The sequence below is a fragment of the Sciurus carolinensis genome, chromosome 8, assembly GCF_902686445.1.
Source record: "Sciurus carolinensis chromosome 8, mSciCar1.2, whole genome shotgun sequence".
In the NCBI taxonomy this organism is placed as follows: domain Eukaryota; kingdom Metazoa; phylum Chordata; class Mammalia; order Rodentia; family Sciuridae; genus Sciurus; species Sciurus carolinensis.
In genome coordinates, this window is record NC_062220.1 from 140,831,243 (window position 1) to 140,856,136 (window position 24,894).

The 24,894-nt window shown below is 53.1% G+C and overlaps 1 protein-coding gene across 1 annotated transcript; it reads right to left on the reverse strand.

The window, feature by feature from the left end:
* Positions 1-1,148: 1,148 nt before the first annotated feature.
* Positions 1,149-24,613, reverse strand: Slc15a4 (solute carrier family 15 member 4). The gene is made up of 8 exons (XM_047562357.1): positions 24,026-24,613; positions 18,698-18,990; positions 14,457-14,625; positions 13,949-14,026; positions 13,429-13,597; positions 7,215-7,370; positions 5,931-6,089; positions 1,149-2,227 (listed from the first exon to the last, which is right to left on the reverse strand). The coding sequence occupies exons 1-8, from the start codon at positions 24,572-24,574 to the stop codon at positions 2,079-2,081; spliced, it is 1,722 nt and encodes a 573-aa protein (XP_047418313.1). The 5' UTR covers positions 24,575-24,613; the 3' UTR covers positions 1,149-2,078.
* Positions 24,614-24,894: the final 281 nt, after the last annotated feature.

The following is a 24,894-nucleotide window of genomic DNA, read 5'->3' on the forward strand; positions in this document are numbered from 1 at the left end:
TCAAAGCCCTGGACCCAAACCAAGGAGAGAGGGTGGCAGGACCACACTCGCCTCCTGGTCGAGGTGCCCCGCGCAGCGTCGGGTGACGTCACGGTGCCACGGGTCCTGATCAGTTCCCTTAATTGGCTCTTGCTCAAGCCCGTATCTGTACTGAGACAGTGGATTTATGCAGCGATCTGAAGCATGGAACTTCACGTCTGCATCTGTCTAGGAGATTCTGATTCTGATGGCCATTAGCACGGCTGGTCTGGAGGACCGCCATATCTTCACAGCATGATTCCTTTAGGGCCCCTGTGACCGCACGCCACGGCCTCTCGCGGAAGCAGCCAGGTATGGTACTCCGGCTGCCAGCTGGCCAGGGCATGCAGGATGGCGTCCCCCAAGACGTCCTCAATCCCAGGCTGTGGGGCTGGCTCCCTGTACTCCTGGGCTGCGGGGGGCTGGCTCCCCTGTACTCCTGGGCTTTGGGGGGCTGGCTCCCCTGTACTCCTGGGCTGTGGGGTCTGGCTCCCTGTACTCCTGGGCTGTGGGGTCTGGCTCCCCTGTACTCCTGGGCTATGGGGGGCTGGCTCCCCTGTACTCCTGGGCTATGGGGGGCTGGCTCCCCTGTACTCCTGGGCTGTGGGGGGCTGGCTCCCTGTACTCCTAAGCTGTGGGGAGCTGGCTCCCCTGTACTCCTGGGCTGTGGGGTCTGGCTCCCTATACTCCTGGGCTGTGGGGTCTGGCTCCCCTGTACTCCTGGGCTGCGGGGGGCTGGCTCCCCTGTACTCCTGGGCTGTGGGGTCTGGCTCCCTGTACTCCTGGGCTGTGGGGGGCTGGCTCCCCTGTACTCCTAAGCTGTGGGGGGCTGGCTCCCCTGTATTCCTGGGCTGTGGGGGGCTGGTTCCCCTATACTCCTAAGCTGTGGGGGGCTGGCTCCCCTGTACCCCTGGGCTATGGGGGGCTAGCTCCCTGTACTCCTGGGCTGTGAGGGGCTGGCTCCCTGTACTCCTGGGCTGTGGGGGGCTGGAGACCCCCAGCTAGATAGCAGGGGGCCTCACCCTTTCCGTCTGACCTGACTCAGGAAGGTGGGAATCATGAATCCTCACAAAATCTGCACGCAGAGGCGGAACCAGCGGCGGACATGGACAAACCACTCAGAACTCGTGCTGGGTCTCACGTTTGAGATGGTTTTATAATAAAATCATACCAAAAACACAGCAACACACAGTGAATAGTTTAGTGGACAAACTCAGAACCCCAGATCTGTCACTAAGGACACAGAGTAGGCAACGAGCCCACCGCTCAGGTTCACATTTCGACTATTTCCATTACACTAGCGCTGTTCACAGAACGTCCTCCCCATAGCCAAGCACAATCAGCCTTGTCTCACTCGTACCCAAAATAAAACTAGCCATCGGGACTGTCTGGGCAGAGCTTTAAATACCCTGCAAGTTGCTCTGCAGTTTGAGCTAGGACACGTGGGCCCAGTAATTACTGATACACGCTCCTGCTTAAAAATAAGTCACAACTGTGTAAGAAACAAGTGTTTTTGAAGCAGCAGATGAAATATGCGCTACCAACTGACCAAGAACGTGGCGATGGCAAGACGGTGGCTCAGGAAGGAACCACGACAGGGCTCTGCAAACCGCCTGGCACTTGGCCATGCTCTCCTTCAAGAACCCTCCCGCTTCCCAGCAGAAGTAAATGCTATTAATTTTTTAAAAGGGCACTCATAGGGTTTATGGGGAAGGAGGGACAATATCCAAGAAAGCGGGCAGCTAGCCAGCACACCCACAGCTCCCAGGGCTTTGTGATCTCCGTCTGCATGTTCTGGTGGGAAAGCCAACAGCTCAGGATCGAGAGGCCTTGCTGGACAGGAGCGACGCAGTAAAACCTGCCTTCTGCTCTGGGAGGGCCCGGCGTGCCGGCAGGCAGAGCACAGGAAGGCACTTACTCAGTCCACTGGGCAGCGGGAAGGGGAACCGGCCCAGGCAACGCGCGAGCACAGGAAGCCAGGCGGCCAGCCCCGTGAGCCCATCCCTCAGTGCACGCCCACCCTGTCCTGTGCTCAGTCTAGAACCACACGTGGCTCCCGGTCAGGCCCTGGCGCTGGCAGCCACTCCGTCTGCTCTGGATCGCTGCCGGTCGTACTTCACAGAGACGATGAGGAAGAGCAGGAGGGTGGCCCCCTGGATAGCAGCCAGGAGGAAGAAGTAGTAGTTCAGGTGGCAGCCGTTGATGTTGCCTGCAGGGAGGAGAGAGCCGTCAGACCTCCACCTGGGCTGCCAGCGCAGCCCACGGGCCCCAACCTGCAGGAACCGTGGCCACAACACAAAGCCCACCCCCCTGCGACTCAAGCTCTCAGGGGAGAGCAGCAGCCACCCCCTCCAGGGCTCTGCGCCCTCCTGCTCCCCCTTCCCACCTCCAACCCGAGACAGGAGGCTGCGAGATGCCTGGCCGAGGAGGGAGGCGGCAGTGCCCAGGGCTGGCTGCAGCTCCCCAGCACCCACGGGCCTGGAGCCAGCTCCATCAGAGCAGGGGAAGAGGCAAGGACAGAGGCAAAGCCAGGGCGGCCACGGCCAGCCTCGGAGAGCCAGCAGCAGGAGGAAAGGGGACACTTATGTGTTAATTTTCTTTTCTTCAAAATAAAAATTTGACTGATGTAAAACAACATGGGCTTCCTTTGCCTCGCCAGCAGGGGCACACGTGGGACAGCGTGTGGCGTTCCCGCCAGCCTTCTTCCACGGGTGTTCTGTCACCATGGACCAACTGAGGACCCTCCACGTTCAGGCCAAGCACAGCACAGAGTCACGTCCCGCTGAAGGGTGCCTGGCTGCTTCGCCTGTGCTCCCGGCTGCCACCTGTGCATCTCCCAGCACAGAGCCAGGAGCAGCCTCTCAGGCCGGGAGCTCTGGGCCACTGTGCAGTCCACTGGGGAAATCCTAAAACGTGCCCTTCGTAAGCCGTGGCAGATGGGGGACACAGTCCACCCGCCACAGGAACACAAAGTTTGCTTTCAGAATCCCTATACATGGTCAGGCGTCAGCCTCCTCACGCTGACGCAGGCTGATAAACCCGCGTCCCTGACTAGTGTAACACACTGGCACACCGAACACCAGCTGCCCCAAGCCACTGTGGCCTTCAGAACAGTGCAGGGCAGGGCCACAGGGCACACGCTGCCCATCTGGCTGGGCTTCCACTCTGCAGCCTTCGAGCACGTGCTCTGCTGCCGTCCCTGCACGCAGGCCCAGAACCCAGAAGACCCCGTCTTCCCCTTGGAGAACGCCTTCCAAGCCCTGGCTGACATCACTCCACAGGCATGGAACGCGTGCTGGGAGCACGGACATCGGCTCGGCCACTCCGAGCCTCTCACCACGTGCCACCAGGGCAGCATGCCTGCCCCACAGGCCCACAGACAGGGCACCACCTAGACCAACCGACGCCAGCCGAGAAGCAGCTCCAGCACATTCCAAAGGGATGGGGAAACAGGTGAACAGGGTACCCAGGCAGCGACACCGTGAGGCCTGACTGCCTCGCAGAGGGAGCTGTGGCGCTGTCGGACGTGCTCAAGGGCACTGGTGGACTCTCGGAGAGTGAGCCTCCTTCCTCCCCGAGGTCCTAAGTGGGGCGACTCTGAGGCTCTCCTCTCTGCACAGGGCTCACGAGGACCCCTGCCTAACAGGGCAGTCACCGAGGTAACAATGAGCGGGGACGCACGCGTGTTCGTGGCAGTGCCAATTCACAAAGCCTGGGGAAAACAGTTTCCTAGGCATGAGGATTTGGGAGGAGAACGGCTGATTCCTTGAATTTCTGACGGACTAGGCCCCACCTGCCTGCCCGGGCACCTGTGTGTGGAGCCTCACCATCTGCCTGGGCCTGACGCCTGCTCTCACTCCCAATCCAGGAGCAGCAACTGACGCTGCCGTGACCAAGCAGTCAAAGTATGGACAAGGTCGTTTATGTGCCCAAGACCCTTCAGAGCGCAAGGCTGGCAGGCCAAGCAGAAAGTATGCTGTGCGGCCTCTGCATGTGACATGAGCCTGTGGGCAGAGGTCACAAGCCTCACAGGACCGGTCTCTTTGGAGAATGCACAGAATCCAGTGCCCACCCCGCCTGCCCCGCTGCCCTGGGCCTTCCTGGCCTCTCTGTAGACAGAAGATGAATGCCTATGAAGACAGGAAAGGGGGCTTTTGTTTCAAAAGAGAACACTTTTGAGCCCCTCGAAAATAAGCGTACCAAAATTCATGAGCAGGGCTGTTGGGACACTGCAGAGGGCCACAGGATGCTGGGAAACAGGCAGCTGTGACTTAGCCGTGGGACCGAAGCCCGTGCGGAGAAAGAGTGAGGAATCAAGCGCTCCCTGACAGCAGCACCGAGCTGGAAGATGGGCCGAGCCACCAGGGGGCTGCCCTGGGCTCCTCTGGTGGGGCGGGGCGGGGCGGCAGGCAGCACAGAGGAAGGCCGCCCAGACGGGACCCGGCATGAAGCCCATCAGCTGTACGCACACCTAAGCCAGGGTGTTCCAGGCCGGAAGGCTGTTTCCAACTTAAATAAGTCACTGTAAGGAGCACTGCAGGAGGGCGGGGCAGACGCACTGATCAACACCAGGCGCTCTTCCGTCGAACCTGGGTCTTGAGACCTTATGGACAGTGACTTCCTCGTCCACCATGAAAAGCTAAACCAGTTGGTGGCTGGCTTCCTCCCCTAGGTCCATGGAGGAAGAGTAGGACAAGCCAGGACAGACGGGTGCCCTGCCCTGTGGCAGGTGGGAAGCCAGAGGGGGTCCTCCGCAGAGCCCAGGTGTGCGCGCAAATCAGGACGGGAAGCTTGGGTGGAGGCTCACGACACCCGTGAGAGAGGACAGCTGGGGCACCGTGAGGCCCGAGTCCAGCCAGAAAGCAACTGGCACAAGGAGACCAAGCCCCTCCCCAGGACACAGGCACCACAGGCACACAAGGCGGGAAGCTGGCCCTAGGGCCCAGAGCCGGCCTCCAGGGAGCCCTCAGGAGTCCTCCATGGACTCGGCTCTCACACCACCTGCGGCCCTGGGGCTCACGGGCTGTGCTGCCCTGTACACCAAGGCTGCGAGGCTCCACGGGGACTGAGAGGGAAAGAGACGCCCAGGGCTGCCCACTACTCTCAGAACCAGCACACGGCGCTGGACAGTCAGCAACTGTGACCACCAGGACGACGGCAGCTTGGGGCTCTGGACTCTCCACCAGGACTCACGGGGCAGGAGCCTCAGCTCAGCCTCAGGAGGGCTCTGGGCCTCCACAACTACTAGAAAAAAGCCCTGAACTGCCCTCGGATTTCCAGGGGACTAACAAACCACAGTGGCTGGTGCTCCTGAACCAGAGCAGGCGCTGCAGGCGGAAGAGGACAGGCCACAGGCTGTGCCCACAGACAGCAGGCTCCAACCGGGGAGAGGGAAGCTCCACCCCCGGCCACCACACATCTGCAGAAAGCAAGACTCCCATCTCTGGAGTAATTCTGTCTACAACCCAAGATGCCACCATTAACTGGCATTAACTGCAACACCCTATTACGACTGATCACGAATAACCTGTTTATTTTAAAAACAAAGAGCAACTTATCAACCCTGCTTTTAACATCAGAAAATGCAAGTATTGTCAGGAGAAGAAAAAATATATATACAAAACCAAATTAAATAAAGAGAACTTGAGATACAGATTTCACTTCCGCACGGAAAGGGTTCCAGAAATTACAGCAATCTGTCCGTCAAGGATTCTCCAAGCAGCAGTGGCACACTGTGGCTCACTAGGGAGTGGTTGGCTGGCCACAGCCCCTGGAGAAAGGATACTCCTGACAGCAGGGGTCCCACGTGCCCTGAGAAGGCTCTGCCACACACCCATGTGACAAGAGCCTCTCGCTCACACCCAGCAGCCATGCTGAGATCACTTTCAAAGCCACAGGGAGCTGGCTCTTACCAAAGTCCGTGTGGCTGCTCATCCACCCGATGGCTTTGATGGACACCAGTGCCAACAGCCCTGAGCCCACGAAGGACCCGACGCCAGAGAAGAAGAAGAACAGCCCCATGATGGCACTCTGCATGGACTTGGGGGCGGCAGAGTACGCGAACTCCAGACCTGGGGGAAGAGGGAGGGCCTGTGTGGAAAGGCACCGCCGCCAGATGGGTGCTGTCCTCACCTGGCACAGGAAGGCAGCTCTGCTCGGGTCTGGGGCCCGGGAGGCAGCAGCTTCCCTCTCCTGCCAGCCTGCTGCCCAGACCCCGCCCACCATGACAACTCCTGAACGCACTCAGGGAAGCAGGCAACGCTCTCCAACTTCAGGGTCACACCCATGTGGATGTCAGCTCCTAGGACTTTTAGTTCATCATGGAAAGAGGTTGTCAAAGAAACACCTCTCCTTATTCTCAAGTAAAGGACTTTTAAAAAGCACACACTATAAACTGGGGAATTTCCTTAAATATTGCTTGTTTCTGTAGCATTGGGAACGGAACCCACCGCTGAGCTACATCCCCAGCTCATTTACAGATTTCACAGGGCCTCACCAAGGTGTCCAGGCTGGGCTGGAACTTGCCTTCCTCTTGCCTCTGGCTCCTGAGTCACTGGGATTACCAGTGTGTGCCACGGTACCTGGCCAGGATTCTATTTCAAAGGGAAGTCTTAAAACAACTCCAGCAGGCTCACCTATAAACTCAGATGCTTGTAGTAACTGGACTCAAGACATGGGATACATCCTAAATAGAAGCCACTCTGCAGAGATGCACCCCTCACAGACCCATCAGCCAGTGGTGCATGAGACTCTCAGATGCGAGGACCCTTGCTGCCTCCTGACCCTGGCCACTACTCCAGATTCTGGGTGTCACTGATTCCTGCTTCCAACCAGTGACCAGAACGTGCCAGTGCGCACCCTGCAGAATCTCCCTGACGGGGACAGAGAGGCCTGCTGTTGTAAAACCAGCTCTGCTGCCTCACACAGACCTGACCACCACCACCCAGCAGTGAGCACAGCTCACATCTTAGGCTGATGGCACTCGGCGAAGGGCGCTGAGGAAGCACCACACCAGGCAGGAGCGATTTCCCTCTCACCCCTGGGGCACCCACACAGGAGGCAGGAATATTCAGGAACCACTGCCACCGCCCAACAGGTGCTCAACAGCCAGGGGATAACCCACAGCTCCCTCCAGGTGACACAGAGGCTCTGACAATTAAGAAACACCAGGGACCACGGACACTAACACAACATACCTGCTATGCTTGCAAATATCTCGCTGATGCCGATCAGCACATACTGGGGCACCTGCCACCAAATGGGCAAGTCCGCGGCATGGTAAACCACTTTGCCAATGGTCTGATTGATGGTCTTCTCTTTGACGAGGTCCAGTCTTTTGCTCTCCAGGATTCCTAGGATTCAGAAGTGGGTTAGTGTAGCAGGTGTTTATCAACACTTGTCATTAAACTAGAAACTCTGCTTGCCACAGGAGGGCAAGTGCCCAGCACGGCAGCCACTGCACCCACGGCCGAGGCAGCTACAGTGCTCAGCTTCCCCTGCAGGTTCAGAGTCCCCGTCCCAAGTCTGTGCACGGGTGCCTACGGCGTCCCACACACAGGTGCGTTTACTTCAGTCCTCGGATACCAAGCTGCTCGTCCACGTTCTCTCGTCTCAAGGGGAGTGAGGTCCTGTCGGTGGAAGGACCACAGTCGATTCCCTAACTGCAGGTAGATGCTGAGACCTCTTCCCGACCGTGACAGCCTTAAGGCCACCCGGCACTGCCACGGTCACCACGGCACTGCTAACAGCGACGCCGGCCGCCCTGCACAGGGCGGGATGAACCTCTGCACCAAGCACAAGTGAACCCCTGCCTGCACAGGAGAGGACTCGCTGCAGGTGCAGGTGACCATCAGCGCAAGTCCAAGGGTGCGCGAAGAAGAGGGCAACCGCTCGCACACGCCCAGGGAGGCTAAGACATCCATCTGCAGCTGCAGCCGCCAGAAAGGATCCCGCCCACTTTTCTTTTTTAATCTAAGAACTTTTAATTGCAAATAGAATAATGGACCCTGATATCCAATGTTTATGCAGAAATATGCTTATTTAAAAACATGATATGAGAGAGGATGAGAGACTGGCAAGAAGATGACATAATGAGCGTATTAAAATCATTCCTTTTAAAATGTGAGCACAAGAAAGGACCAGAACACAATTTCCAGGGAGACTAGAAATAAACTCGGGATCTGTTCTCCAAAATGTGCCCGGTTCATTTCTCAACTGCGCTGTCCCCACAAAAAGAAACATTCCCCAAACCCAGGGCAGAGAGAGGCCTCCCGGCCAAGCCTGGCTCAGCTCCATCAGGAACACCTGTGCCAATACGGCCGACAGGGTCGTCCTAGAAATGAGCTCGCAGCACCTCAGAACAGCACACACAAGGAGGCAACGTGGTCGGAAGATCATCAACAGAGGAGGCCAGCCACGGGGCAGCAGGCAATGGAGTCAGAAACAAGAGAAGGGGAAACACCAGGCAAGAACAACCGCCCACAACAGGCAGGTGCGCGGGGGCCTGCAGCTGGCCTACCATCGCAGTGAGCTGCGGTAAGGCGACCCCACAAGTCTCAGATGACCCGCAGAGTTGAGCTGGGTCCTCCTTGCAGAGAGTCATCACGTCTCACTACCAATGATGTGTGCAATCCAGAGAAAACATGAACCCCACACTCCCAAGACAAGCAAAGGACTTTGGAGCTGCTAGAAACACTGAGCGTCTGCCTGAAACACACCTGCCCCAGCCTCTCAGAACAAGCAGACCATAAAAAGTAAGGTTCTCTTTGGCAGGAGGGCTGCACGTGCAAACCTAGATGCAGACTGGAGACAACAGAGGTTCCTGAGGTCTCCGTGCCAGACGGCTCGCACAGCCCTGTCACCACGGTCTCGCTGTCACACACAGGCGTCACTAAGCCTGCGCAGTGCCTCAGAAAGCGCTGGCACAGGACCTGTGGCTTCCTGGTCACCACAGACCCACTGGCTCATTCCTGGCCTCCACGCTCGTCTGTGGAGCCCCTAGGAGTTTAGAACACTGGAGTCCAGGACTCCTCTGCTGAAGATGTGACTGGGCTGGGGACGTGGCTCCGCAGGGGAAGCCCTGGGTTCCACCCCCAGCACTGCACAAAGTCTGGTTTGTAACGTACTTCAGAATATTCCCACAGAGGAATCATGTTACTCAGCACCTGACAAGCATTTTTAGAACGTCTAGCTGCCATAAAGGAAGTCTCAAAACCCCAAAACAGGAATTAATAAAGCCATGATCTCACCAGACTCCAAAACAAAAGGAACCATCATCAGCAAAAGTATAGGTAAAAATATCAGTAACGGTAAATGAAAAAATTCTCTGACATTACTCTTGGACTTAAAAGGAAATCGAGGAACTGAAGATCATCATGCTAATGAAATAAGCCAGACCCAGAAATCAAAGGTGCAGTAATTTCTCTGATATGTACGTGGAAGCTAGTCAAAAATAAGGTTGGGGGTGGTGCAGAGAGAAGAAATGGGGGCAGGGGAGGTCATCAAACTAGAAGAAAGAGCGGCGAGGAGGAGGACGCCGTAGGGGAGGAGGAGGGATGGGGTAGGAAAACCAGGGGAAGGACTCTGACCCAGCTTCCTGTGCTCACAATGACCACACCAGGGACTCCCACCACCACGTGCATCCACAAGCCACTAGTGAAGAAAGACCAACTAAGTCAAGAGCAGGAAGGTCAGCAGAGGAAGAAAGGCTGGGCAGCAGGGGAGAAGGGAAGTCCTGGGGGCTGAAGCAGAGCAGAGGCACGCCCAGCTTCTGAAGCCCAGGTCACACAGCCACTACCCACCAATAAAGCAACGGGGGAAGGAGATCAGAGCCAAATCCACATCCAGAGAAAGCAGCAGAGACCAAAGACAAACCAGAGCGTATGAGTCCCGATTAGGGCTGTAACAACAGGCAAATTCTCAGCATTAACATGTTTTCACAGATAAACAGAAAAAAAATTAATAAAAGTGAATGAGGAATTTAACTGAATAAATGAGAAAAAAAAGAAAAAACCAGAAAAACAAACCCAATGGAAAGTACTTAATTCCTCGGTTAGAGGGCAGAGCCAAAAGACGCCACATCCAAATCACAGCAAATTCTGCTGGATTCTGTGAGATCCCGCCAGTAAATCTCCTCTTCTATCTAAACATAAAGCATAATAAAACGGTTTCGGTGCCTTAAACATAGGTAAACATAGTGACCGTTAAGTTGATGATTCAAGATGTATGGAAACAAAAAGCATTCAATTCCGGCAAGATGAACAAAAGAGAGCATGTGAATCTAGAAATGAGGAAGGAAATAAAAGATTTTACTTAGAAGACTATTTTTATCTCTAACACATTTTCTTAAAACTCAAAAAAAAAAAAATTATTTAGTAGGGATTGTTTTAAAAAAATAAGTGAATTAAGAGAAAAAAAATCTATAAAAAATCAGAGAAAAGATTTCTTTAAAAGTTACCAAACAAATTACCTCTCAGGGAGGTAATGGGCTCAGATGAATATTTTAGGCAAACACCTGAACTCCCTGGCAACAGAGAACTCTCAGCTCATTAAAATATTCTGAGGCCTACAGGAAAGGAGACCAACTATGGCTCACCAACTCCTGCCCTGAAGCTGTGCAGTGCAGACACCAGAGCCCCCAAGACCACCACAGAGCCACGCCCAGGACGGCAGCAGAGTGCTGTGCTGAAGGAGCCCTGGCCACGGGGCCCTCTTAGCAGATGGCTTGCTCCACAGGTGCTGCAGGTGCTGAACAGCAGCCCAAGAGAGGGCAGGAGAGGCTCCCGCATACCCGCCCAGAGAAAGACTCAGCGCTCACTCCTGCACAGCCACAGTGGGCCCGAAGGAGGCTCGTGGCTCGCCACCCCCAGGAGCGCCACTTCGAACTCACAGGAGTGAGCTGTGACCAGCCAGCTGCTGGAAAGAGCTGCTGCACTCGGCTCCAGCGGAGAAAGTGTTGTTAAGGGTTGTCATTACCACGAAGTCCGGGAAAGAAATATCGTTACTGGAAGATGAAGAGGGATCATTTGAAAATAATCCACTGAACTGAAAATAAGAGCCATCAAGAGTACACAAGCAGCTAGGGCTGTCGTGAAGAAGTACGAGAAACTTGGCGAGCTACCACAAACAAAAGAACAAACAAAAAATGAGAAAGACGGACGAATACAATGTAGGCTGGACCCAGGGTGCACGCCTGTAATCCCAGCAGCTCAGGAGGATGATGAGTTCAAAGCCAGCTTTGGCAACTTAGTGAGGCCCTAAGCAACTAAGTAAGACTGTCTCAAAATAAAAAATAAAAATGGGCTGGGATGAGGCTCAATAGTTGAGTGCCCCTGGGTCAATTTCTGGTACCAAAGAAGTAGAAGAGAATCTAGAAATCCTTAAACCATAATGATCTATTACACATCAACATAAAAAAGAAAACCCAATGGAAATGGGTACAAAAGAAAATTGTACCCAGAAGAACATAGATGGCTGAGAAATTGAGAAAGAATTTCAAACATCACTAGTAAAATATGGTGAAGTAATAATAAAACATTTTTTAACACTTCAGGTAAAAAAAAAACAAAAAAAGAATCAGCACTGGCAAGGGTGACATAAACCAGAATCAGAGCCGGCAGAGGCTCTTTCTCCATCACCAAGGGCTGTATCCCAAGGAAACAGGCACATGCATGTGCAGGTGCACACACGGCCCTGTGCTGGTAAACTGGAACCAGCCATCATAAGAGGAGACGGAGTTTTTAAAATGCTATAACATTAAAAATGGAGTATGTTAAAAAGCATGATTTCAATATGTAATTGCTGACATGAAAAAATGTTAAGTATAAAATACAGGAAAATGATTATAGACTTTCTGATACCCTTTCTGTCCCCTCAAAATGCATTCAGTTATACACAGAAAGTGTCCTAAGACAATACAGATGTAGTGGCCATGCTTGCCTGGCAAAGATGATGGCTACATCTATCTGTCGAAGACCATCGCTTGACTGTTCAGTGACTTCACAAACTTGCTACCGATCAGAGGTTAGTTCTCGGTCATGAAAGCCGCGACCAGAAGAGGCACTCAGGTGATTCTGCCTCACACTCAGGATGCTCTCACAGCCCGAGGCCACCAGTGGAGTCCAGGGACAGCAGGGGCTGACGGCACCATGTGAGGACAACTAAGGAGCAGCCTGTGAAGGCGGCCCCAGCCGTCCAGGTTCACACCCAAGGCCCAGCCTCCTGCCCGACTGTCAGCTCGCCCAGCTGCAGGGACTTCAGAAGCAAAGAGGAGGCTTTCCACTGCGGTGACCACCATGACAGCAAGAACAGAAACCTGTCCAGGGGACCAGGGAGGACGCGGACAAGGCAGACTGACGGGGAGCGTCCCTGAGCCTGAGCAGAGAGAAGGGAGCTGAGGCCAAAGCTGGGCCTGGACAGACCCAGCGGGCCGACAAGCCTGCTCCTCCTCCGGAGGAGCACCTAGAGGGCTGCCCCCACTTAGTCCCCAGCACCAGTTCTGGAGAGACATCAAGCTCCGAGCACTGAGGAAAAGCTTCACTCAGGCCTCACTGTCGTCATCTGTGTGCTCAGAAGAAAAAGCAGGCCTTCTAAAATGTCCTGGCTTCTTGGATCCAGATCTCCTACGCCCCAGGACCAACTTCCCTACACCTGGTGAACACCGTGTGGCTCCTGGGCTGGCCAGAGGGAGGCCTACCAAGAGGACAGGAGCTCCCAGTCCTCATGGCCACAGATTCCCCATCAAATAACTGCGTTATTTTATGGTTCAATAACTTTCAAACGCTGATGAAGGAGGGACACTTCAAAGCAAATTTAAAACATCAACAACAAGACAGCTTTACCAGCAAAAAGAGAAACAATGTCTCAGAATATGGGAACTAGAGAGTGGACAGAAGCCCTTCAAAAGGCGGACACCCCTCCCTGGACGTGCACGCTCAGGCATCAGTTCCTTGTGTCTGGGGGCAGAAGCAAGGCCCGTGAGCCTGAAACGATCTCACAGAACCTCCTCCCTACAAAGACGCACAAAGATTTCTATTAAAAAGTCAAAGGATGTGGACGTTGAAGCCTGTAAGAGCTGCGGCTGGTCACTGAAGGTGGACTCTCCTGCGAGAGTCACAGAACTCTTCAGTTAGTGAGCAGGCACCCAGGCAGCGACCTCTACTCCAAATCCAAACCAGGCGCAGAGGACAGCCCCTTTTAGCGCACATGGTTTGAGTTCTAGAAAACTGATGATGTATCCTCAGGAAGAAGACTGGAACTTCCACAGTGAAAAATAAGAAAATGGAGAATAATCCTTAGAAAATGCTTGGGAGGCAGTCTTTTCAAGCACATGCACTTCCTGAGCAACATGCTGCGGATCACACACTCTGCACCACCTCAGGAGAGCGGTGCGAGGGGGGACAGAGCTCTCACCCGCAGCGAAGGCAGAGCACATCACGAAGAACATGCCCACGGCGATCCTCTTCAGGGAGGACGGCAGCAGGCCGTGTCTCCTCAGGATGGGGTCCACCAGCTTGTCCTTGAGTGGGATGAGCACCAGGATGAGCACCGCGTCAAACATGGTGAGCCAGGCCGCTGGGAACTGGTCAGAACACAGGAGGGTCAGCCTCCCTGACAGCACAGAGCACAGTCCGTCTCCACCCAGCGCGACCCAGGAAAGCACACTGAACTGGAACACGCGTTTCTAAAAGGATCTCTTGTTCTGTGCTTTGATGGGGGTTCAGAATCAGGTAAGAATACTAATTAACGTGTGACGGGTGTCGTCAAGTCAATCTCACGGATGCCTGGCCAATGGAAAGGCATGGGTGCCCCCTCAGATGTGAAGGCTGGTTCCACTAAGAACGCGTCAGTCTAGTCACGAAAGCTGATGCGGCAGGGGTCTATCTATTACCTAACCCCAAGTGTCAACTTCAGATCGGTTCAATGATCTTACCGTGTGAGGAGTGGTTGTAATGCTTGAAATTTCTGGAATCTTCAAATGAAGACTCTGTAAAACATATGTGGTCTGCATCTGGGCACAGAAAGCAGAGCTGTTACAGGTGAACCAAACATGGTGTCCGAGGACTGCGGCTGTCTCCCCCAAACCCACCCTCTGTGGGAGACCCTGTGACAACTCTGAGAACAGATGGTGGTTCAAGTGTGAAGTGGACAGGTCAATTATTTGGTCATCACAGGAATCCGCAAGATAATTTTGGAAAAGAACTGCAGTTATCCAAATTGAAACTAAATTAATGGAGGGGTCCATTAAACCAGAAGCACGCCTGTTCTTAGCTTCTTTTCTGAAAAGGGTTTTAAAATATTTAAAGCACTCAAAATGAGTCTGAATTAAAAACAAAGGAGCCTAAGAGATTCATGGGGGGCGGGAATCCCATCAGTACTGGGTAGAACACAGGAGGGCAGTGCGCCTGGTAAACGGGCCGTCCAGCCGCAGGCCCACTCACCTGGAAATACACTGTCCAGTAAGGGACCAGAGCCACGAACACAGGCACAATCTTGACGAGGGCTTTCACATCCTCCACTCTGTCCTCTGTGAACGGCCCTCCGCGAGACATCTTACATGAATCAAACAGACTTTGTTTAGAAGGTTGCTGAAAGACTCCAATGCCTTCACTTTGGGAAACAAAATGAAGGAGTTAGTTTTCCTCCACCCCCGGCAATCAATTATTTGGTAACAATTTAAATTTGGGGTAGGAAACCAGCTCACCATATTGAGTCTGCTTTAACTCATTCTATTACTAACCCTACACACCTATCTAAATAATTTCTAAATGTAGCAAAAGGTGCTGGAACGGCTGACAAAGGGCATGGCTGCAGCTACTGAGATTCAGAGACTGAGCAAGTCGGAGACACAGTGGACTGCAGTCTGAGGGCCCGTGTTAGCCCAGCGCTGGTCACCCTGCTCAGCAGGCTACATGCTAAGGGTCAGCAGTTCCATCCAAATCTGCTCGTCTGATTCCATCCAACAATCTGCTCATCAGATTCTTGGTATCTGAAACAAACAAGCAACGGTGCTAGACTGGATTTTTTCCCTTGCCAAGCGGAGATTCCAACCCAGGGTGTCTCACGTGCTGGGCACGTGCTCTCCCACTGAGCCACCCCCAGTCCCAGGCTGCCTGTATCCACTTAAGCTCTTCTAGCCCACGCGGAGGCTGGCAACCCAAACTCACGCTCAGCACGACCACACTGGCGTCCTCTCCTGGGTGAAGGGAGCGCAGGAGGGCAATGCTGGAATGAGGCGGGGGGGTCACAGGAGGGTTCCTGCTCTTGGACCCCTGAGCACTGAGTTACTTGCCCTGACCATGAGCCCGGAAAGTGCTCCAGGACCTACTGGCCCATTTCACAGAGGAAGCTGGGGCACAGAGAGGACAAGAAATATGTCAGAGTCACAAAGCTACGAGGCCTGGCAGCAGGGTGCAAATCTGAGCAGCTTGGCCACTGCAGCACATCACTGCCCCTCTGCTCCTACCTCCACGTCACCCTCACACCATGGCACCACAGTCCAGAACAGAGCCGGGCTCCCAGGTCCCCACACCAGCACCTTGGCTTCTCCATCGGCTGATTTGTGCTTTATAAAATGAGCAGGTCCCTCTAGCCAGCTCCAAGATCTTTTCCAGCTCCCAAACTGAACAGAGCAAGCCCTAAGGCTGGGGGAAGAAGGGGCTGCACAAGCTCTCTGAAGTCAAAGACACCAGGAGACAATTATCTTAAGACCAGCTCCCAATTCCGGGACTCGAGGAGAAATGGCAAGTGTCTGCTTTCTAGTTTATAAACTCATGTCCCATTTTACTAAGTTGCCACTATTTTAAATTATTTTTTATCTTATAAAGTTGACATGTTTCATCTAGACATTCAGAATAGGGGGAAAATCAAAAAGCTAAAAACTATAAACTAATATTTTAACCAAATTTTGGTAAAGACAACAAAAATCAATTCAATAAGTATTTACTGAGTACCTACTGTATGCCCACGGCTGTTATGATTGGGCGCTGGGGATACTGAAACAACTTACTACTTTTCTTATTTCAAAAAGGAAACCTGAGGTCTTTATGCACCTCATTAGATCCTACCAGTGATTTATACATCATGCTAAGTATGTTTCCCAAATCATTTCCATTCCAAATAACAAATACACTTTGCATGAAGAATCTCCCATGCGGGTTACTAACGGGCTGCACTGCTTTGACTTCTTATCACTTAAGCATTTTAAAAACTGCCAAGTCAATATGCAGCACACATAGTTCATACATAGTAAACTATTCAGTGACCTAACATGACGCCACAGTCACGCGGAACATCAGAACACAGAAAAGAGCCCACCACCTCCCCTGGAAGCCCAGGGGCACAGTGCATGCACTGTCAGGACACAGGGTCACCAGTTCCGAAGGGCTCTCAACTAAAGGAGGGGCAGATCTCAAGGAAGTGTTCAGGTCATTTAAACAGACCTTCAGAACTCATTTAAAATCAGCACTGCATCATCTTGGAAGCAGGAGAACACAGACCAGAAACTTGAGGTGGGGCCTGATGAAGTTGAGAGTCTCACAGGTAGAAACTAGGTGCACCCTACTTCCCTGGGCTCAAGCGAGTGGCTACTATTGACTGGCCCCATCAGGGACTGAGCGTCACCTTGCTCAAGTCTCACTGGGTCTCCCAGTCCATCTCAACTATGCAAAAAGGGAGGGCAGGCCTGGCAAGGTTGTTAACCCTGTTCAAGCAAGGAGCACAGGTGGACAGTTCTCTAAACCACCAACTTTTCTCCAAGGAGCCCTCTATCCGTACTCTTGTCCACAGAGGCTCCAAGCATAGACCTAAAGGGAAGCAGTTTCTGAAGTACAAGTAACTCCAAACCCTCTTCCCCGTGCCATCTGGTACTAAAACCCAAGTAAGTCCTTGAAGTCAAGCTGCTCTCTGGCAGAAGTCTGCCAGGTCACACAGGCACGGGAGACAATGAGGGCTGCCTGGGAGGGACGCATCTTGCCTAGGATAGCAGCTCACAGAATAAACATCTAAGACCCAAGACACCACTTCTGCCACATGAATAAGACCCTACAAAATGCTAGCATCACCGCCGGGCGCCATGGTGCCTGCCTATAATCAGAGTGGCTCAGGAGGCTGAGGCAGGAGGATCTTGAGTTCAAGTCAGCCTCAGCAACTTAGCGAGGCCCTAAGCAACTTAGTAAGACCCTGTCTCTAATAACAAAATACAAAAAAGGGACCGGGGATGTGGCTCAGTGGGTAAGTTCTCCTGGGTTCAATTCCTGGTACACACACACAGACACACAAAAAGCTAGCATCTGCTGCTGCTGAGCAGGGTGACCCTGGTTTTTAAAAGTTCCTTAGTGTGCTTCCACTACTTGAAGTCTGGAACGAGGGGTCTGGAAACTGTGCGGACGACCAGCATTCCCGCAGGCCCACTGGGAACATCATCAGCCAGACACCACACGAGGGCCCAGAATCAAGCACAGACACTGTGCCTGCAGCTAAAAGGCTGGTTACAGGCTAATAAAACATCACGCACACAGCATGTACTCTGTCTCCTCCATGCCCTGGGCTGCTCGGGAACAGCTTCAGACGGACACGTGCAGGAGTGCCCTCGGTCAAGGCTGCAAGCACAGAGAAGACACGGCAGGCGCTGAGGCGGACATTCAGCCTGTGGAAGGGCACGGCCCCAAGGCCCACAGAGAGCTGCCAGGAATCTAGGCTGACCAAGCAGCCCTGAGGGGCTGACCATAAAGGTCCCAGAGACTCCTCCAGGGACACAGCGTTCTAGTCCTGATGGTCACACCACTTGGGTTTGTCCTATTCCAGAAATGCACAGCTTGAAGGGACGATTTTATCACATGTATACCTTACGTGTCTCTCAGCAAGTACTAATGAAAAGATGTCCGAGGTGCCTTCTTAAGCTGAGTTCTAGACTTTTCTCTTTATCACCCTGCATCTGGTGACCACTTGTCACAGTGCGCTGGGACATGGAGGGTTTCCCAGGACACAGGACTTTCTGATTTAAAACCCCAGTTCACGGAGCACTCAGCACAAAGCTGGGCAAGTTCCCTGCAAATAGAGGAGGCCTGGCTCCCCAAAGCGCATCTCAAAGCTCTGCTGCAGTCCTTCTGTTGGAGCAGCTGACGCGGCCCCTGGACAACAGAGCACCTGCTGATCTGACAGACTGCTTGTTTCACTTCTGATAGAAAGGTTCCAACAAAATACGCAGTGGCTTAGATATTCATTAATGTATTTCAAGATGCTTCAAAATAAAATATCATGCACACAGCATGTATTCTGTCTCCTCTATGCCCTGGGCAAATCCTATCTTTACTTCCGGTCTGCCACTAAGCTGCCAGGAGCTTCCATCTGCACTGGCAGTGGAAGATGTTGGACACGAGCTCCTCGAACGGCCCCCCTTCCCCCCAGCCCCCACCCCGGCTCTGCAAGGCTAGGAGACCAGACTCACAAGGGGACAGCTTTGCATGCCCACCCCACCCGCAGATGAAGACTAGAGGAGACAGGACTCACAAGGGACAACAGTGCACAGCCGCTGCCCCGCCAAGCAGATGCGAGGCTAGAGGAGACAGGACTCACCAGCCATGCAGCCCAGGGCCCAGCACATGACATCATCAATTAGCAGCTGTTTTGGTGACAGTGAGTGAATAGTCCCAACAGCCCAAGATGAGGATCGCACACTTACCCACTGCTGGGGCGTTCACCGCGCCTCTGCGAACAGCACCAGTACGTGAGTATCCTGAACATGTCGGTGAAGGCACTGCCATCCGGGGGCTTGGTGATGAAGACACTCTGGCCACAGAGGAAGACCACGAAAGCGACAGCGACGCAGACTGTGGGGATCAGGTACCCCGTGAAAAAGCTCACGTTCTGCTGAATGTAGGCAATGCCTCCTAGTGAAAGGATCGCTCCCAAATTAATGCTCCAATAAAACCAATTAAAAAATCTCCTAGTGGCCTCAGGACCTCGATCTTTGACCTAAAATAACAGGGAGGAAAACCACTTGAAATGTGTGACAGTAATTTATTCCTTTATCTATCTTTCCTTTCTTTTCCTTTTTTTGAGACAAGGTCTCACTGTATTGCCCAGGCTGGCCTTGAACTTCTGGGTTCAAGTTAGGAGTCAGCTTCCCAAGTAGCTAGGACTACAGGTGTAGCCACACCATCAGCTGGTCTGTGATAAATCTTCACAGGTGAAAAACGAGGATCATGAAATGCTTAAGACTGCTGTCAGCAGCCTTTAAGAAATGCAACACGATCAAAACGGCGTTCGCAGATACATTAAAGGGTCCCTTGACAGAAGTGCCCCACACTTACCTACCACCAGCGCTGGGCTGGTTCTAGGGTGATTTCTCCAAATGCCAACAGATTCTACAGCATGTGAATCAACTGTCACAGGACCACACAGCTGTGCAGGTAAGTTCCAGCACTTATGCCTCACTGATCTAAGTGGCCCGAAGCACCGGGCCAAAGGCTCAGACCCCAAACACACTTGCATTCTCCTGCCTTGGTCTCTCGAGTGGCCGGGATGACAGGGAAGCCACGCGCCCAGCCTGATGCAGTATCTTAAGCACTGTTTTGTTTTTAAGATTAAGTGAAACATACATTATTACCTCACATACATGTATGACTGCATGACTGATGTGAGTCTGCAATATGTATAATCAGAAAAATGAGAGATTACACTCCACTTATGTATGATTATCAAAATGTATAAATGCATTCTACTGTTATGCACAACTAATTAGAACAAATAAAATTTAAAACTTAAAAAAAAAAAGATTAAAGTAGAAGTGCAAACTACATAGTTAAAACTGAGTGCTGGTCAAAAGCCATTACTTTTAAGTCCAAATGGTTAAGCATACCAACTGCATTGGCAGTAACAGGCTCAGTTAATTATATGGTTATATCATCTCAAATTAAAAGCCTGGATTTTAAATAAACCACAGTCATTCTCAAGAGTTTGAACTTTTCTCCTGTCCACATCAGAACCAAACAGAGGCTCTGAACCACATTCAAGCACTGTGACTGAACAGTGTGTACTGAGACTTTCTTCCACAGGGGCACAATGCCTTTAAAATCTTATTAAACAGTGGGCATGATGTTAGATTGGAGATAGACAAGAAGAAAAATGTCAGCTGAAAAATGTTACAGAAAAAAAAAATCAGTGTAAACAAAACAAAACAAAACAAAAAAAAACAACTGGTAAACTTAAAAGAGGCCAGTAAACACACCAAATCTAACACGGACAATTTACATGATGTACTGGGGCCTTTCCACACCCACCACGGCACTGCACGCAATCCCATCCTTAAGATGTGTCTCATCTTCACGTGAAGCAAGAACTAGTCAACATTCAGTCAGCCTAGCAGAATCCTAACCTTACTACTCCGTTTGCCCCCATTTTCTGGATGAACTTGTGGTCAGTTTATTTCAAGTTCCAAGGGTCATCCACCAAAACTACTTCATAACCAGAGTCCCTTCTTGAGGCCCGAGTACTCACACAGCAGCCCCCTGGCCACCGAGGGGCTGCTGGCTAAGGCCTGGGCACGTCGCCAGCCTCCGGCATTTGGCTGACAGGAACATGCCCTTTCCACACGTGTGCCGCTGCCACCTGCCCGGCTAGGGTGACAAGCTCTTCACGGGCCTGGCCAAAGGGTACCACCAAAATCAACCTGGAGATTAAGGCTCAAAAGACAACTGAGCACCAGGTTAAATAGCTGGCTGACCTGGGAAAATTCCTTAAAATACACAGGGGGACAATTTTTTTGTCTACCAAAAATAAATAAATAAAAGTGCATTATGTGCCGTCTTCATCCATAGGCACAGTAAGATTTTCCTCTTCCAGATAACTCTTCAAATACTGGATTTACCCATCAGGGACGGTCCTGATCTTTGAAAAAGGGTAAGCGACAGGGAAATGTCAGGCTGGCAAGATGTACATCAAAACACATCACCCCCTGGGCTCCACAGCTTACACATTCACTCTCAAAGCTACCGGCCTGACCCCAGTCACCTCTCAAACCAGAATGCTTCCCAGGGGCCTATGTGGAGATAGAGGCCCCTGAGAGAAAGAATAACTTGAGATGCAAGCAGATTCCCTCTAAATGAGAAGGCAGACCAGGGCAGCCGACCTGCACTGGAGGAGAGCAGTGCAGCTACGCACAAGGGGCCTCAGAAATCCCACCAAGACCAGCCAAGACTGGCAGGGAGCAAAGCCCCTGGCCTAGGGGTACTAATCCCAACATCTCCCATGGAGGTATCATTTACATAAAATGTACCCATTAAAGCATGGTCCATGGTCTCGGTGTAACCCATCACAACTATCCAGTCTGCCACATTTCCTTCGCACTGACAGGAGCCTCTTCCCTTTAGCATTCACTCCCAGGCCCTTCCCGGCCATAGACAACCACTGGCCTGACATTTCCTGTGCAGGACATTCCACATAAATGGACATCCATGGAACCCAGTGTCTGGCTTTCTCCAGATCATTAGTGTATTGCTCGAGATTCACCAGCACTGCACTTCTTTTATTATGGCCCAATAATATTGCTTTGTATGGCTATACTACATTTAGCTCATTCTTTCATTAGTTGATGGACACCCCCTAACCTTTCATTTAAAAAAATTTAAAACTTACAGAAAAGTTGAAAGAATCATAAAATGTGCTTCTCTATACCCATTACTCAGATAGCTCTTTTTTCTAATGAAAACATAGAATATTTCTGTCTAAACTATTTAGAAATAAGTTATAGCACCCAAGATTCCATCACGCATCTCCCACAACAAGGGTCTACACGAAAGCATTACCACCTGATGCATGGGCTACAGTCTCATGTCCACATGTCCACGGAGCATGGCTGCCGGAAACCCTCCCGAGCCCACCACTTTACACCTGGCAGTCAAGTCTCCCTGGCATCCTTCTACCAGGGTCCCTCTCCCACCAGAGCATCACCTGGGAAGAGGCTGGCCAGGTGGCTTTAGATGAGACATCTCCACACTATGGATCAAAAGAGTGCATGTTCTTCGGATCACTCAAGGTAAGTTCCACAGGACCATTCATTGGCTCCTTTAAGAAACATCAATTGCTGATCTACTGTGAACCAGACAGCATTAACTTTTAATTCAGACTGCCTAGGTTCAAACCCCGAGGCCCTGCGTACTCCATGAGCAGTGAGGGACGGGACCACAGCATGAGCACCACAAGGGCTGTGAGGAGAGACACAACACACCCAGGAAGGGCATCTGGTAATCGCTCATGTGGGACTTGCCCTGCCTGAAGACGGAGGGCAAAGGGGCTACTGGCTCCCAGTCTCGCACCTCTGCCTGGGACTGGGAGAGGATGGTACCAGGGCCAAGGTCATGAACCAGCCCTAGAAGCAGCCTCAGTGCCCTGGCCAAATTAGAGCTTAGGAAATCAGTGCTGGATGCTGAGACGAACCCTGGCTTGACCACTCACTACCTACAGCACAGGAAAAGCTTTGGGCCTCCACTTACCCACCTGTAAGGTGAATTTAAGACTCCCACATAGCTTAAAGCATTGTACAAATAACTCAGTTCAGAATTCAGTACTCAGAAGAGCTACCATCTCACTCCCTTGTGAGGCGTCTCCTTACTGCATGGACAGCCTCACACGGAAGCAGTAAAAGCTCGGACTCAAGGGAAAGCTCCTGAGCCCTGGCTCAGCCAGGTCTTCGCTGCAAAACTCTGAGCTGATGATTCAACCTCTCCAGCGGCGGCTTCCTCATTTATGAAGCGGGCACTCGACCAGCAGGGTGTCATGTGGACTAAGTGAGTACTCAGAACAGGGCCTGGGCACATTAAGCCTCGGTAAATACCAGCAAGGAACAGGCATCAGAGTCACTGAGCGCAGACCCTAGGGGCCATCCTCCCCACTGCTCCAGGCGTTCACCAGCACTTCCTACCCACCCCAAACCTCTAAACCCACCCACTCAACACCTGTCTCCTGCCTCCACTCTAGTTCAGGCATCTCTCAACTGGTCAGCTGCAAGACTCTGACCTGGAACCCCTGCTGACACCACTGACCACACAGCCCACTCTCTACAGCAGACACCTGCATTCTGTTTCTGAGATGGGGCAAGTAGTTGACACTAGGTTATGGAAGACACTGTTTCCATAGCAACTATTCAATTCTGCCACTGTTAAAACAGACTCAGCACAGGGAATATGAGGGCAGGAATGGGTGGCCCTGTGTTCTAATAAAACTTTATTAATGAAGAATCAAAGTTGAAACTTCACCTTTTTCTCCTGTCTCAAAATTGTTTCCAACCACTTAAAAGATGTGAGAATCATTCTTAGCAAGCAAGTCCTCAAAAAGGAGGAAGTAGGCGTGATTTGGCACCCAGACCATTTGCTAGCACTTCCCTTCCCACCCAAAGTTCTGGATGACTCCAACCTCATTCTTGGCGGTGATGATTTAGGGCAGCAGTGGGAGGCTAACTCAAAAACTCTTCACCTGGCCTTTCCTACCAACCCCACCCCAAATCCTTTAAAACAACAAAGATGTGTGCCCATTCATTTGTAAAGGAAGTCCAGTAATGACAGGGACTTGCCCTTGTTTTCTGGCCCCAAGGCCTTTGCACATGTTGACCCCCCCCCCCCGTAGGGAAACCTTCAACAGCAGCGACCATGTCTATCCTTCAAGTCTCAATTCAAAGGGTCATTCCACAGAGGGCAGCCCCTTCTCTTTTAGGCCACCCCACCTTGCTAGCACCTATCACACCTGTCTATGCGGCTTTCTTCCAAATGCTCCTGAGCCTCCCTGCGCTGCGGGAAGCTGCCCTGGGGGAGGCTCCCAGTTCCTACGTCCCTTCTGCTCCGGGCAGGGACACAGGACAGACGCTAGGTATGTGAAACAGTGGGATGGGCACGGCTATCTGCTCACGGGCTGTCTTCTCCAAGGTGCCAGGTGCACAGCCCGGTGCGGAGTGCGCGGCTACCCGCTCCGGCTCTCCGGGCACCAGACGCAGGTGAGGGGGCGCGGCGCGGCTCACCTGGTCGGCGCCGAAGGGCGTGATGTTGGCCTTGACGGTGGCCACGCCCAGGCCCACGAGCACCAGCCCCGCGAAGGTGGCGGGCGCGCAGCGGCGGGCGGCGGCGTCGGGGCAGGCGGCGCTGCCGTTGGGGTAGGGCGCCGAGCAGTTGAGCACCCGCGTCGGGCGCGGGGTCCCGCAGAGCGCGGCGCGCGCGGCGGGCGCGGCCAGCAGCGGGAAGGCCAGCATGCCCAGCAAGTAGAGCGCCAGGCTGAGCAGGATGGCGCGCGCCCGGCCGAGCCGCGCGTCGGCCAGCCAACCGCCGAAGGGCGAGCCCAGGTAGGTGAGGCCCATGAAGAGCAGCAGCGCCTGGCTGGCCTGCGCGCCCTCCCAGCTGAACGGCGCGCCGTTCAGGAACAGCACCAGGTTGGACGTGACGCCGTAGAAGGCGGCGCGCTCCAGCAGCTCGGTCAGCAGCACGGCCCCGCACGCCGCGCGCCGGCCCGCGAAGGCCCCGGCCGCCGCCCGCCGCGCGCCCAGCAGCGGCGCCCTCTCGCCCGCGCCCTCCATGCGTCGCGCCGCTCCGGCCGCCGGCCGCTCCAGGAAGACCCCGCGTCGCCCTCTCGCGAGACCAACGGGCCGCACCGCCTCATTGGGCGGGCTCGCTTCCGGTCCCGCCCCGGAAGTCCGCGAGGCGGCCCGCGCGCTGCTACGATTGGCTACTGAGCGTGCGCAGGAGCACGTGGTCGGCGGGGCGGGGCTTGGGGGGGAGCCGAGGCAGAAGGCCGGCCCTGCCCGGCTCTCCGTGCGGCCCCTGTGCAGACTTGAGCTGGGCGACTGTGGCAGGGCGGCCGGCGAGCTCAGGGTGTTCGGTAGCGCCCCGGCATTGC

Bases quoted from the DNA above. Each gene is read 5' to 3' on its own strand.
- Slc15a4 (XM_047562357.1), bottom strand. From the start codon at position 24,574: ATGGAGGGCGCGGGCGAGAGGGCGCCGCTGCTGGGCGCGCGGCGGGCG. The intron at 13,598-13,948 runs GTAAGATCATTG...TGTTCTGACCAG, and splicing joins TTACAACCACTCCTCACACG to TTCCCAGCGGCCTGGCTCAC. The intron at 7,371-13,428 runs GTGAGAGCTCTG...TCTGAATCCTAG, and splicing joins GTGCTCTGCCTTCGCTGCGG to GAATCCTGGAGAGCAAAAGA.